This window comes from Astyanax mexicanus, chromosome 25 (genome assembly GCF_023375975.1).
Source record: "Astyanax mexicanus isolate ESR-SI-001 chromosome 25, AstMex3_surface, whole genome shotgun sequence".
Taxonomy (NCBI): Eukaryota; Metazoa; Chordata; class Actinopteri; order Characiformes; family Acestrorhamphidae; genus Astyanax; species Astyanax mexicanus.
This window is the reverse complement of record NC_064432.1, coordinates 14,583,167-14,595,692: the sequence shown is the minus strand read 5'-3', so window position 1 is coordinate 14,595,692 and position 12,526 is coordinate 14,583,167. Positions and strand designations below refer to the sequence as shown.

The 12,526-nt window shown below is 44.0% G+C and overlaps 1 protein-coding gene, 1 long non-coding RNA gene and 22 other non-coding genes across 24 annotated transcripts; all 24 read left to right on the top strand.

Moving 5' to 3' along the window:
- Nucleotides 1-159: 159 nt before the first annotated feature.
- Nucleotides 160-231, top strand: trnae-uuc (transfer RNA glutamic acid (anticodon UUC)). The gene has a single exon. It is a non-coding gene; the product is annotated as a tRNA-Glu (tRNA).
- Nucleotides 232-426: 195 nt separating this feature from the next.
- On the top strand, nt 427-499 carry trnar-acg (transfer RNA arginine (anticodon ACG)). The gene has a single exon. It is a non-coding gene; the product is annotated as a tRNA-Arg (tRNA).
- Nucleotides 500-594: 95 nt separating this feature from the next.
- Nucleotides 595-667, top strand: trnam-cau (transfer RNA methionine (anticodon CAU)). The gene has a single exon. It is a non-coding gene; the product is annotated as a tRNA-Met (tRNA).
- Nucleotides 668-1,404: 737 nt separating this feature from the next.
- trnae-uuc (transfer RNA glutamic acid (anticodon UUC)) lies at nt 1,405-1,476 on the top strand. The gene has a single exon. It is a non-coding gene; the product is annotated as a tRNA-Glu (tRNA).
- A 195-nt stretch (nt 1,477-1,671) lies between these two features.
- Nucleotides 1,672-1,744, top strand: trnar-acg (transfer RNA arginine (anticodon ACG)). Its single transcript has one exon. It is a non-coding gene; the product is annotated as a tRNA-Arg (tRNA).
- A 95-nt stretch (nt 1,745-1,839) lies between these two features.
- trnam-cau (transfer RNA methionine (anticodon CAU)) lies at nt 1,840-1,912 on the top strand. The gene has a single exon. It is a non-coding gene; the product is annotated as a tRNA-Met (tRNA).
- A 378-nt stretch (nt 1,913-2,290) lies between these two features.
- trnah-gug (transfer RNA histidin (anticodon GUG)) lies at nt 2,291-2,362 on the top strand. The gene has a single exon. It is a non-coding gene; the product is annotated as a tRNA-His (tRNA).
- A 287-nt stretch (nt 2,363-2,649) lies between these two features.
- Nucleotides 2,650-2,721, top strand: trnae-uuc (transfer RNA glutamic acid (anticodon UUC)). The gene has a single exon. It is a non-coding gene; the product is annotated as a tRNA-Glu (tRNA).
- A 363-nt stretch (nt 2,722-3,084) lies between these two features.
- trnam-cau (transfer RNA methionine (anticodon CAU)) lies at nt 3,085-3,157 on the top strand. Its single transcript has one exon. It is a non-coding gene; the product is annotated as a tRNA-Met (tRNA).
- A 378-nt stretch (nt 3,158-3,535) lies between these two features.
- trnah-gug (transfer RNA histidin (anticodon GUG)) lies at nt 3,536-3,607 on the top strand. The gene has a single exon. It is a non-coding gene; the product is annotated as a tRNA-His (tRNA).
- A 287-nt stretch (nt 3,608-3,894) lies between these two features.
- trnae-uuc (transfer RNA glutamic acid (anticodon UUC)) lies at nt 3,895-3,966 on the top strand. Its single transcript has one exon. It is a non-coding gene; the product is annotated as a tRNA-Glu (tRNA).
- Nucleotides 3,967-4,161: 195 nt separating this feature from the next.
- On the top strand, nt 4,162-4,234 carry trnar-acg (transfer RNA arginine (anticodon ACG)). Its single transcript has one exon. It is a non-coding gene; the product is annotated as a tRNA-Arg (tRNA).
- Nucleotides 4,235-4,329: 95 nt separating this feature from the next.
- On the top strand, nt 4,330-4,402 carry trnam-cau (transfer RNA methionine (anticodon CAU)). The gene has a single exon. It is a non-coding gene; the product is annotated as a tRNA-Met (tRNA).
- Nucleotides 4,403-4,780: 378 nt separating this feature from the next.
- On the top strand, nt 4,781-4,852 carry trnah-gug (transfer RNA histidin (anticodon GUG)). Its single transcript has one exon. It is a non-coding gene; the product is annotated as a tRNA-His (tRNA).
- A 288-nt stretch (nt 4,853-5,140) lies between these two features.
- Nucleotides 5,141-5,212, top strand: trnae-uuc (transfer RNA glutamic acid (anticodon UUC)). Its single transcript has one exon. It is a non-coding gene; the product is annotated as a tRNA-Glu (tRNA).
- Nucleotides 5,213-5,407: 195 nt separating this feature from the next.
- Nucleotides 5,408-5,480, top strand: trnar-acg (transfer RNA arginine (anticodon ACG)). Its single transcript has one exon. It is a non-coding gene; the product is annotated as a tRNA-Arg (tRNA).
- A 95-nt stretch (nt 5,481-5,575) lies between these two features.
- On the top strand, nt 5,576-5,648 carry trnam-cau (transfer RNA methionine (anticodon CAU)). The gene has a single exon. It is a non-coding gene; the product is annotated as a tRNA-Met (tRNA).
- Nucleotides 5,649-6,026: 378 nt separating this feature from the next.
- trnah-gug (transfer RNA histidin (anticodon GUG)) lies at nt 6,027-6,098 on the top strand. The gene has a single exon. It is a non-coding gene; the product is annotated as a tRNA-His (tRNA).
- Nucleotides 6,099-6,385: 287 nt separating this feature from the next.
- Nucleotides 6,386-6,457, top strand: trnae-uuc (transfer RNA glutamic acid (anticodon UUC)). The gene has a single exon. It is a non-coding gene; the product is annotated as a tRNA-Glu (tRNA).
- A 363-nt stretch (nt 6,458-6,820) lies between these two features.
- Nucleotides 6,821-6,893, top strand: trnam-cau (transfer RNA methionine (anticodon CAU)). Its single transcript has one exon. It is a non-coding gene; the product is annotated as a tRNA-Met (tRNA).
- Nucleotides 6,894-7,630: 737 nt separating this feature from the next.
- Nucleotides 7,631-7,702, top strand: trnae-uuc (transfer RNA glutamic acid (anticodon UUC)). The gene has a single exon. It is a non-coding gene; the product is annotated as a tRNA-Glu (tRNA).
- Nucleotides 7,703-7,897: 195 nt separating this feature from the next.
- Nucleotides 7,898-7,970, top strand: trnar-acg (transfer RNA arginine (anticodon ACG)). Its single transcript has one exon. It is a non-coding gene; the product is annotated as a tRNA-Arg (tRNA).
- Nucleotides 7,971-9,503: 1,533 nt separating this feature from the next.
- LOC125787784 (uncharacterized) lies at nt 9,504-10,494 on the top strand. The gene is made up of 3 exons (XR_007429542.1): nt 9,504-9,699; nt 9,794-9,892; nt 10,283-10,494. It is a non-coding gene; the product is annotated as an uncharacterized LOC125787784 (long non-coding RNA).
- A 210-nt stretch (nt 10,495-10,704) lies between these two features.
- On the top strand, nt 10,705-12,313 carry LOC125787782 (uncharacterized). The gene is made up of 3 exons (XM_049472471.1): nt 10,705-10,847; nt 10,943-11,520; nt 11,613-12,313. The coding sequence occupies exons 1-3, from the start codon at nt 10,824-10,826 to the stop codon at nt 11,971-11,973; spliced, it is 963 nt and encodes a 320-aa protein (XP_049328428.1). The 5' UTR covers nt 10,705-10,823; the 3' UTR covers nt 11,974-12,313.
- Nucleotides 12,314-12,526: the final 213 nt, after the last annotated feature.

Genomic DNA, 12,526 nt, shown 5'->3' with positions numbered 1-12,526 from the left:
GCATGTGTCTGCTTGTCAGATTATTCTAAATTTCGTTTCTGGATGCTTGAGAAAATTCTTACGGATGCAAACACTTAGGAAATTGTCCTGCATGAGGGCCTATTTCTAAACTCAAGAGTCTAATGACATAATTTTCCTTGTGCCTTTTTAACCTTGGAGTCCCATATGGTCTAGCGGTTAGGATTCCTGGTTTTCACCCAGGCGGCCCGGGTTCAACTCCCGGTATGGGAAGCTTCTTGCTGGCTGAGGAAAGCAGAGTGATGCCTTAACATTTTGCTGGGTTTCAATCGCGATCCTGTTGGAACTTCTAATAGTGCAGCTTAGGTGTTGGGATCTTGCTTTACTTCAGAGCTAAGAGGCCCATTTTGGTGTGACATAGACCTGAAATGTCCTCTTATCCACTTTGCCTGACAGTTTCTTGCCGGTGGGCCAGTGGCGCAATGGATAACGCGTCTGACTACGGATCAGAAGATTCTAGTTTCGACTCCTGGCTGGCTCGGCTCCTCTGCTTTTGTCGCTCCCCAACATTCGCTAAGATTACTTTGGTTCTTGCCATCCCCTGTGGTGCTGGCAGGTAACTAGCTGCATGCCTGAGCCTCGTTAGCGCAGTAGGTAGCGCGTCAGTCTCATAATCTGAAGGTCGTGAGTTCGATCCTCACACGGGGCATTGATCATTTTTAAGTAAGAAACATGCTCGTAATATCCTAAGAGACTCACCTTGTTTTGTTTGGAGCATGGTAAGTGAAAGAGTTTAAGCACCAGTATCTACAATAAAGACTTATGTTCTCCTTGCACATACATGTGCAGTTAATCACAACATCTACGAACAGGGAAAACGAATCTGATTCCAGCTTTTACTTAACTTTGCAAGTACTTTATAAAAAAGCCTACAGTGGATCATGTAACAGTAGGCTCTTGTTATGATCCGGTAAGTGTTGTTGCACATCTTTCCTCCGATGCATATATCCAGTCATGTGCCGTACAATCAGTTGACAAGCCTATTGCCTGGGAAGAGAGCAAGATCTTTGCTAGTGGATGGTGGGGTGCCGTGATCGTATAGTGGTTAGTACTCTGCGTTGTGGCCGCAGCAACCCCGGTTCGAATCCGGGTCCCGGCAAGTCCTTTAAGCTTGCAGCAGGCTTTTCTTGCCTGTCTTTGGAATCATTTAAAGTAAAACAGGTGCATGTCTTGTTTTTTGGTAGTACTGCTTCAGCAAAGCGTTGTGCAACATGGCGTGAGGATGAGGCATGTGTCTGCTTGTCAGATTATTCTAAATTTCGTTTCTGGATGCTTGAGAAAATTCTTATGGATGCAAACACTTAGGAAATTGTCCTGCATGAGGGCCTATTTCTAAACTCAAGAGTCTAATGACATAATTTTCCTTGTGCCTTTTTAACCTTGGAGTCCCATATGGTCTAGCGGTTAGGATTCCTGGTTTTCACCCAGGCGGCCCGGGTTCAACTCCCGGTATGGGAAGCTTCTTGCTGGCTGAGGAAAGCAGAGTGCTGCCTTAACATTTTGCTGGGTTTCAATGGCGATCCTGTTGGAACTTCTAATAGTGCAGCTTGGGTGTTGGGATCTTGCTTTACTTCAGAGCTAAGAGGCCCATTTTGGTGTGACATAGATCTGAAATGTCCTCTTATCCACTTTGCCTGACAGTTTCTTGCCGGTGGGCCAGTGGCGCAATGGATAACGCGTCTGACTACGGATCAGAAGATTCTAGGTTCGACTCCTGGCTGGCTCGGCTCCTCTGCTTTTGTCGCTCCCCAACATTCGCTAAGATTACTTTGGTTCTTGCCATCCCCTGTGGTGCTGGCAGGTAACTAGCTGCATGCCTGAGCCTCGTTAGCGCAGTAGGTAGCGCGTCAGTCTCATAATCTGAAGGTCGTGAGTTCGATCCTCACACGGGGCATTGATCATTTTTAAATAAGAAACATGCTCGTAATATCCTAAGAGACTCACCTTGTTTTGTTTGGAGCATGGTAAGTGAAGGAGTTTAAGCACCAGTATCTACAATAAAGACTTATGTTCTCCTTGCACATACATGTGCAGTTAATCACAACATCTACGAACAGGGAAAACGAATCTGATTCCAGCTTTTACTTAACTTTGCAAGTACTTTAGAAAAAAGCCTACAGTGGATCATGTAACAGTAGGCTCTTGTTATGATCCGGTAAGTGTTGTTGCACATCTTTCATCCGATGCATATATCCAGTCATGTGCCGTACAATAAGTTGACAAGCCTATTGCCTGGGAAGAGAGCAAGATCTTTGCTAGTGGATGGTGGGGTGCCGTGATCGTATAGTGGTTAGTACTCTGCGTTGTGGCCGCAGCAACCCCGGTTCGAATCCGGGTCACGGCAAGTCCTTTAAGCTTGCAGCAGGCTTTTCTTGCCTGTCTTTGGAATCATTTAAAGTAAAACAGGTGCATGTCTTGTTTTTCGGTAGTACTGCTTTAGCAAAGCGTTGTGCAACATGGCGTGAGGATGAGGCATGTGTCAGCTTGTCAGATTATTCTACCTTTCGTTTCTGGATGCTTGAGAAAATTCTTACGGATGCAAACACTTAGGAAATTGTCCTGTATGAGGGCCTATTTCCAAACTCAAGAGTCTAATGACATAATTTTCCTTGTGCCTTTTTAACCTTGGAGTCCCATATGGTCTAGCGGTTAGGATTCCTGGTTTTCACCCAGGCGACCCTGGTTCAACTCCCGGTATGGGAAGCTTCTTGCTGGCTGAGGAAAGCAGAGTGATGCCTTAACATTTTGCTGGGTTTCAATGGCGATCCTGTTGGAACTTCTAATAGTGCAGCTTGGGTGTTGGGATCTTGCTTTACTTCAGAGCTAAGAGGCCCATTTTGGTGTGACATAGACCTGAAATGTCCTCTTATCCACTTTACCTGACAGTTTCTTGCCGGTGGGCCAGTGGCGCAATGGATAACGCGTCTGACTACGGATCAGAAGATTCTAGGTTCGACTACTGGCTGGCTCGGCTCCTCTGCTTTTGTCGCTCCCCAACATTCGCTAAGATTACTTTGGTTCTTGCCATCCCCTGTGGTGCTGGCAGGTAACTAGCTGCATGCTTGAGCCTCGTTAGCACAGTAGGTAGCGCGTCAGTCTCATAATCTGAAGGTCGTGAGTTCGATCCTCACACGGGGCATTGATCATTTTTAAATAAGAAACATGCTCGTAATATCCTAAGAGACTCACCTTGTTTTGTTTGGAGCATGGTAAGTGAAGGAGTTTAAGCACCAGTATCTACAATAAAGACTTATATTCTCCTTGCACATACATGTGCAGTTAATCACAACATCTACGAACAGGGAAAACGAATCTGATTCCAGCTTTTACTTAACTTTGCAAGTACTTTAGAAAAAAGCCTACAGTGGATCATGTAACAGTAGGCTCTTGTTATGATCCGGTAAGTGTTGTTGCACATCTTTCCTCCGATGCATATATCCAGTCATGTGCCGTACAATCAGTTGACAAGCCTATTGCCTGGGAAGAGAGCAAGATCTTTGCTAAAGGATGGTGGGGTGCCGTGATCGTATAGTGGTTAGTACTCTGCGTTGTGGCCGCAGCAACCCCGGTTCGAATCCGGGTCACGGCAAGTCCTTTAAGCTTGCAGCAGGCTTTTCTTGCCTGTCTTTGGAATCATTTAAAGTAAAACAGGTGCATGTCTTGTTTTTCGGTAGTACTGCTTTAGCAAAGCGTTGTGCAACATGGCGTGAGGATGAGGCATGTGTCAGCTTGTCAGATTATTCTACCTTTCGGTTCTGGATGCTTGAGAAAATTCTTACGGATGCAAACACTTAGGAAATTGTCCTGTATGAGGTCCTATTTCCAAACTCAAGAGTCTAATGACATACTTTTCCTTGTGCCTTTTTAACCTTGGAGTCCCATATGGTCTAGCGGTTAGGATTCCTGGTTTTCACCCAGGCGGCCCGGGTTCAACTCCCGGTATGGGAAGCTTCTTGCTGGCTGAGGAAAGCAGAGTGATGCCTTAACATTTTGCTGGGTTTCAATGGCGATCCTGAAAGAACTTCTAATAGTGCAGCTTGGGTGTTGGGATCTTGCTTTACTTCAGAGCTAAGAGGCCCAGTTTGGTGTGACATAGGCCTGAAATGTCCTCTTATCCACTTTGCCTGACAGTTTCTTGCCGGTGGGCCAGTGGCGCAATGGATAACGCGTCTGACTACGGATCAGAAGATTCTAGGTTCGACTCCTGGCTGGCTCGGCTCCTCTGCTTTTGTCGCTCCCCAACATTCGCTAAGATTACTTTGGTTCTTGCCATCCCCTGTGGTGCTGGCAGGTAACTAGCTGCGTGCCTGAGCCTCGTTAGCGCAGTAGGTAGCGCGTCAGTCTCATAATCTGAAGGTCATGAGTTCGATCCTCACACGGGGCATTGATCAATTTTAAATGAGAAACATGCTCGTAATATCCTAAGAGACTCACCTTGTTTTGTTTGGAGCATGGTAAGTGAAGGTGGTTAAGCACCAGTATCTACAATAAAGACTTATGTTCTCCTTGCACATATATGTGCAGTTAATCACAACATCTACGAACAGGGAAAACGAATCTGATTCCAGCTTTTACTTAACTTTGCAAGTACTTTAGAAAAAAGCCTACAGTGGATCATGTAACAGTAGGCTCTTGTTATGATCCGGTAAGTGTTGTTGCACATCTTTCCTCTGATGCATATATCCAGTCATGTGCCGTACAATCAGTTGACAAGCCTATTGCCTGGGAAGAGAGCAAGATCTTTGCTAGTGGATGGTGGGGTGCCGTGATCGTATAGTGGTTAGTACTCTGCGTTGTGGCCGCAGCAACCCCGGTTCGAATCCGGGTCACGGCAAGTCCTTTAAGCTTGCAGCAGGCTTTTCTTGCCTGTCTTTGGAATCATTTAAAGTAAAACAGGTGCATGTCTTGTTTTTCGGTAGTACTGCTTCAGCAAAGCGTTGTGCAACATGGCGTGAGGATGAGGCATGTGTCTGCTTGTCAGATTATTCTACCTTTCGTTCTCTGGATGCTTGAGAAAATTCTTACGGATGCAAACACTTAGGAAATTGTCCTGCATGAGGGCCTATTTCTAAACTCAAGAGTCTAACGACATAATTTTCCTTGTGCCTTTTTAACCTTGGAGTCCCATATGGTCTAGCGGTTAGGATTCCTGGTTTTCACCCAGGCGGCCCGGGTTCAACTCCCGGTATGGGAAGCTTCTTGCTGGCTGAGGAAAGCAGAGTGATGCCTTAACATTTTGCTGGGTTTCAATGGCGATCCTGTTGGAACTTCTAATAGTGCAGCTTGGGTGTTGGGATCTTGCTTTACTTCAGAGCTAAGAGGCCCAGTTTGGTGTGACATAGGCCTGAAATGTCCTCTTATCCACTTTGCCTGACAGTTTCTTGCCGGTGGGCCAGTGGCGCAATGGATAACGCGTCTGACTACGGATCAGAAGATTCTAGGTTCGACTCCTGGCTGGCTCGGCTCCTCTGCTTTTGTCGCTCCCCAACATTCGCTAAGATTACTTTGGTTCTTGCCATCCCCTGTGGTGCTGGCAGGTAACTAGCTGCATGCTTGAGCCTCGTTAGCACAGTAGGTAGCGCGTCAGTCTCATAATCTGAAGGTCGTGAGTTCGATCCTCACACGGGGCATTGATCATTTTTAAATAAGAAACATGCTCGTAATATCCTAAGAGACTCACCTTGTTTTGTTTGGAGCATGGTAAGTGAAGGAGTTTAAGCACCAGTATCTACAATAAAGACTTATATTCTCCTTGCACATACATGTGCAGTTAATCACAACATCTACGAACAGGGAAAACGAATCTGATTCCAGCTTTTACTTAACTTTGCAAGTACTTTAGAAAAAAGCCTACAGTGGATCATGTAACAGTAGGCTCTTGTTATGATCCGGTAAGTGTTGTTGCACATCTTTCCTCCGATGCATATATCCAGTCATGTGCCGTACAATCAGTTGACAAGCCTATTGCCTGGGAAGAGAGCAAGATCTTTGCTAGTGGATGGTGGGGTGCCGTGATCGTATAGTGGTTAGTACTCTGCGTTGTGGCCGCAGCAACCCCGGTTCGAATCCGGGTCACGGCAAGTCCTTTAAGCTTGCAGCAGGCTTTTCTTGCCTGTCTTTGGAATCATTTAAAGTAAAACAGGTGCATGTCTTGTTTTTCGGTAGTACTGCTTTAGCAAAGCGTTGTGCAACATGGCGTGAGGATGAGGCATGTGTCAGCTTGTCAGATTATTCTACCTTTCGTTTCTGGATGCTTGAGAAAATTCTTACGGATGCAAACACTTAGGAAATTGTCCTGTATGAGGGCCTATTTCCAAACTCAAGAGTCTAATGACATAATTTTCCTTGTGCCTTTTTAACCTTGGAGTCCCATATGGTCTAGCGGTTAGGATTCCTGGTTTTCACCCAGGCGACCCTGGTTCAACTCCCGGTATGGGAAGCTTCTTGCTGGCTGAGGAAAGCAGAGTGATGCCTTAACATTTTGCTGGGTTTCAATGGCGATCCTGTTGGAACTTCTAATAGTGCAGCTTGGGTGTTGGGATCTTGCTTTACTTCAGAGCTAAGAGGCCCATTTTGGTGTGACATAGACCTGAAATGTCCTCTTATCCACTTTACCTGACAGTTTCTTGCCGGTGGGCCAGTGGCGCAATGGATAATGCGTCTGACTACGGATCAGAAGATTCTAGGTTCGACTACTGGCTGGCTCGGCTCCTCTGCTTTTGTCGCTCCCCAACATTCGCTAAGATTACTTTGGTTCTTGCCATCCCCTGTGGTGCTGGCAGGTAACTAGCTGCATGCTTGAGCCTCGTTAGCACAGTAGGTAGCGCGTCAGTCTCATAATCTGAAGGTCGTGAGTTCGATCCTCACACGGGGCATTGATCATTTTTAAATAAGAAACATGCTCGTAATATCCTAAGAGACTCACCTTGTTTTGTTTGGAGCATGGTAAGTGAAGGAGTTTAAGCACCAGTATCTACAATAAAGACTTATATTCTCCTTGCACATACATGTGCAGTTAATCACAACATCTACGAACAGGGAAAACGAATCTGATTCCAGCTTTTACTTAACTTTGCAAGTACTTTAGAAAAAAGCCTACAGTGGATCATGTAACAGTAGGCTCTTGTTATGATCCGGTAAGTGTTGTTGCACATCTTTCCTCCGATGCATATATCCAGTCATGTGCCGTACAATCAGTTGACAAGCCTATTGCCTGGGAAGAGAGCAAGATCTTTGCTAGTGGATGGTGGGGTGCCGTGATCGTATAGTGGTTAGTACTCTGCGTTGTGGCCGCAGCAACCCCGGTTCGAATCTGGGTCACGGCAAGTCCTTTAAGCTTGCAGCAGGCTTTTCTTGCCTGTCTTTGGAATCATTTAAAGTAAAACAGGTGCATGTCTTGTTTTTCGGTAGTACTGCTTTAGCAAAGCGTTGTGCAACATGGCGTGAGGATGAGGCATGTGTCAGCTTGTCAGATTATTCTACCTTTCGTTTCTGGATGCTTGAGAAAATTCTTACGGATGCAAACACTTAGGAAATTGTCCTGTATGAGGTCCTATTTCCAAACTCAAGAGTCTAATGACATACTTTTCCTTGTGCCTTTTTAACCTTGGAGTCCCATATGGTCTAGCGGTTAGGATTCCTGGTTTTCACCCAGGCGGCCCGGGTTCAACTCCCGGTATGGGAAGCTTCTTGCTGGCTGAGGAAAGCAGAGTGATGCCTTAACATTTTGCTGGGTTTCAATGGCGATCCTGTTGGAACTTCTAATAGTGCAGCTTGGGTGTTGGGATCTTGCTTTACTTCAGAGCTAAGAGGCCCATTTTGGTGTGACATAGACCTGAAATGTCCTCTTATCCACTTTGCCTGACAGTTTCTTGCTGGTGGGCCAGTGGCGCAATGGATAACGCGTCTGACTACGGATCAGAAGATTCTAGGTTCGACTCCTGGCTGGCTCGGCTCCTCTGCTTTTGTCGCTCCCCAACATTCGCTAAGATTACTTTGGTTCTTGCCATCCCCTGTGGTGCTGGCAGGTAACTAGCTGCATGCCTGAGCCTCGTTAGCGCTACCTGGAACACAAGCGCCGGCTTCCAGCACGCCAATCGTGTCACTGTTCTTCCAAAGCCGCTTCCATTTTTCTCCAATCAGCTCACGGCACAGTGTCCATTTCTTACCAATGAAATCTGCTCCTCAGATAACCCGTCCATTTCTTGCCAATCAAAAACCTTGGCGGGTCTCCATTTCTTGCCAATCAAATCGCAGCGATTGCCTGACGCTCTGTCCATTTTTAACCAATTAAATGTTTCTCCACCACTCCATTTCTGACCAATCAAAATCCATGCCGCCTCTCCTTTTCTTACCAATCACATCCCTTCAACAGTTATAGGTGAAAAAAATGATCTAACTATCTAGTTAGCTGTCTATCTTTTTTGAAAATTGTTTATTTAGCTAGCTAGCTCCGTTGGTAATATTGGAATAATATGGCATCTAAAAAAAAACACCGAGCGATGGGTGATGAGGAGTGGGTGGCCAGGCTAAAGACCTTCGCTGGTACGGGCGTTTGGCCCTCGGAGGCGGGGAACAGGCCAGCCCCGAGGCAAAAGAAATGGCATGAGCTCTATCAAAAGGCAAGCATTAAACACATAATAAATCAAGGCTCTGCGATGTAGTGATTTTTACGTGTTTAAGATAGTTTTGTAGTTTTATTTGTATAGACAGTCTGAACGGTTTATAGAAACGTGACAAAAGAGACTATTCTACCTATTTGTTTTTATTATTAAACACATTTTCTCAGTGTGTTAATTAATTTGTTATAAATTGTTGTAACAAAGTCATTTTGACGCATCAAACGCGTCTAATACCTATCATGCTTATTAAAATATTATTATTATATTCGTAAACATATCTAATATATACATATTAAGTTCTATTATATATTTAGATTTGCACTGGTTTCTCTAGAACACTGCTCTGAAGGACTCTGAACCATTTGATTATGCATAAACAGTGGAATCCCCCTATAGATTATTCAGTGAGTACCACGTGATTTTAGGTCACACAATATAGAATTAAATTAATGTGTTATACACTTAATGTGTTAATACATTTATACACTGACTGACCATTTCATTTACTATACTGTACATTATGACTAGAGCCCCATAAAGATGGTTATGGGACACATAAATTAAGATGCCAGTTAATACAGTTATACACTGACTGACCATTTCATTTACTGTACTGTACATTAATGACTAGAGCCCCATAAATATGGTTATGGGACACATAAATTAATGCCAGTTAATGCATGTGCCTCACACTTTTGTCCTGTTTGTGACTTTCCTGGCCCCTCAGTGTCTGCCTACAAGCTCACATAGTGTCAATCTACATGTATGTTGTTCTACAGTGGCTAATGAAATCACAAATCAAGTCCAGTAAGAGTATGAAGCCAGAATTCTACATTTTGTAATGATTTATTTCATTACGGCACATACACGTTTTGGTACATTACTGTCCTTTAACAATTGGTTTTAATGCTAGCTACATTACAGCACAATTAACAATGCAGTCAGTAAATTGTCCTATTGGAATTTCTTGCAGATAGAGAAGTGTCCAGCACAGCTCAAACAACAGACGTCAATTTTTGGGGGTCGTCAGAGCTGTGTGTGCGGGTACCACTGTGTAAAGGTGTGGAAATAGGTGGATATAATGAGCAGAAAAGCATGTATTATGTATTTAAGTGATTTTTAATGGTTGTACTTTTTTTAATGTATTTCTTTAGACCACTAGTGAACATACATCTACTGTGCCATGCACATCAAGACAACCTGTGTGTTCCAGCCCCTCTTTACCCACACTCACAGTTTCCCAGCGACAAATAGTGAGTGAAGTATTCCCTTCTTACTTTTTATGTTTGTTTTTTACCCTTAAAAAGGGTCTTCTTCAGTTTTTGGTAGACAAATTTTGCTGGAATTATTATTGAAAGAGCGTTCTTACTCAAACCAGTTTTAAGTACTCCCATGTGGTACAATACGATTTTCTTTTTCTGTTCCCAATTAGTGAAATTTCTACATTTCTACTAATTTCTACACATTAATTAATGTATTAATTAATGTAGTCAAATCTCTATCAGTGTAAAATTAAGAAAAACAATGGTCATTATATTTGTATGATCATTTGTATGATCAAATGTTTTTTGCTTTTTTAAAATTAAGATGTTTATATGATACCACTTGGACTAAATTGCTCTAATTTATTTTTCTTTCTTCAGTTTAAACCATCTCGTTTTGGTGGAAAGCATGTCGCTGCAGCAAAACCAGTGCTTAGTCAGGCCAGGCCTCCAACTAAGGTATGGTTTAGTGCATGGGCCACCACTCCGATCTGTAAAGGGCCAGTCAGGGTGTATGTTTTTATTTCAACCAAGCAATGACATGTCCTATATAACCAACTGTTTAAAGGCTGAGACTAGCCGATTAAGCAAGTAGTGCTGCTGGTAGTTTAGAAAGCATACCGGCCAAGATTGGAGAACACTGGTTTAGAGAATGTAAATGTTTGTTTTATCATAGCATAATTTGAGCTGTCAGTATAATTCGCTATAAACTGTTGTTGATGTAAAATCTGTTCTCTAGGATCATGCCATTGACACTACTACAGCTGGCCCACCTGCATTCTCCAGTCCTGCTGTTGCCAGGGCCACATCCACTGCCCTACAGCAATCATGCAGTCCCAAGACTTACATCCAGACCACATCCCCTTTTTCCTTGCCTCCTTCTTTATCTACCTCTGCAAGGAGGAAGCCATCCACCTTGTCGATGTCTTCTGTGTCCACCGTTTCTGTAAGTTTCAGTGTCTAAATTAGGATGTGGTTTGTCTTTGTTGCCTTAATATATTTTTAATTATCCCTTTTTTAATGTGTGTATGTGTGAAACAGAGTGAATCCATTACCACCAGCTGTGCATCAGATGACTGCCCCAGTGTGGAAACCACTCTATCCAGTCTTCCCTCTGTTGTACCTGCTGTCCCACCTGTCCCTCAGACTCCTTCTCAATCTCCTGCTCTGTCATCTTCTGGTTTCAATGATTTCTGGTTGCCAGCAGAGATGAAGAAAAACATCCCTCTACAAGACCAGAAATGGATAGCATCCACATTGTGGGGGAATCAGAGACTTAGAAGTGGCCTGAAGCTATGGTATGAGCCACCTACACCAGCTCTGATTTACCATCAGGTGCCCACACCAGATCCCTTCTTCACCCATCGTCTTCTTGTGTGGATGCCATACCACCTGTGGAAGGTCAGGTTGCAGTGCCCAGACTGCGGCAAGCAGCTGACTGGTTGCGGAATCCATAAAAGAGTGCGACATGTCTTGGACATTGACAGATATTACCTGATGGTGACCGAGACTCTCCGTTGCAATTTTTGTAAAGTCACCCATCTGTCAACAAGCAAGACCGTCCTGGACCAACTGGATGTCCCTCACCGGTCAGAGTTCCGAATCATCCTCACACGAAAGTAAGTAGCACAGACTGTCAGTTACATTCTGAGCACAACTTTAAATTTACCTCAGACAAAATTCTACAATAGTTGTCTGTCTTGTTTTGCAGGTATGCTTGTGATATTAGGGTCATCCGTCTGATGAGAGAGAGGACATTGGGGAACAGCTGCAATCGTCTCCTAAAGCAGCTAAAAGAAAATCACAGTGAGGAGTGGTTGATTCGCCTTGCCAGATATTTTGGGGAGTGTGAATCTTTTGTAGCGCATCCCAGCCTTTTTCCTGTGGTTTTTCAAGAGCCCCCAGAGCCGATTGCTGTCCCCACAGAAAGATGGCTTCTTACAGTCTACGGAAAGGACATAATGAGTCGAGTCGACCACATCAAGGCTTCCATTACGTCCATTTTTGGATCCATCTTAAAAATGGACTCCACTAAAAAGGTATTAGATCATTACTGTGTAACATTTAGATAAAATTCCACTCAGGGTTTTTGTGTGTGAAATGCTCTGTTCTAAAGAAATGTGTGGAGTCAGAATTGTTCTTGGCTTTGCTGTTTGAAATTTTATTTGCTTCTAAAATTACCTCTATTTTATGATCAACACACAAAACACTTGTAGGTTTACTGGTGGTTTTGAATAGCAAATGAAATGGCTTTATTTGCACTGCAGATATAACCTCTCCTTTCTATCACCATATGTTAAATCAGTGAGATTCAGTAGGTTTCTCTACTAATTAACAATTCCCATTTAACAATGGCTGATTATTGATGCAATGCAATCTTATGTCCTATTGTTTTGTTAGATCACAAGGAAGCTTGCTGGTCCAGCCAAGGGGACAGCACAGTGGATGACCTCTGTCAGCAACGAGAGAGGTCAAATTCTCATCAGTGTGCTCACTGCGCAAGAGGGGCCAGGATTGGATGCAATGGTCAAAGGTCTCATCAAGAGATACTCCCAGGCAGCCATGGTGCCACCAAAGCTCTTGTATGTGGACTCTGGCTGCTGCAAGGACACAGGTGGGCAGACT

Coding starts and splice junctions, on each gene's coding strand:
- LOC125787782 (XM_049472471.1), top strand. CDS start 10,824: ATGTCTTCTGTGTCCACCGTTTCT. Junction 10,848..10,942: donor CTTCTGTGTCCACCGTTTCT/GTAAGTTTCAGT, acceptor TGTGTGAAACAG/AGTGAATCCATTACCACCAG. Junction 11,521..11,612: donor CGAATCATCCTCACACGAAA/GTAAGTAGCACA, acceptor CTTGTTTTGCAG/GTATGCTTGTGATATTAGGG.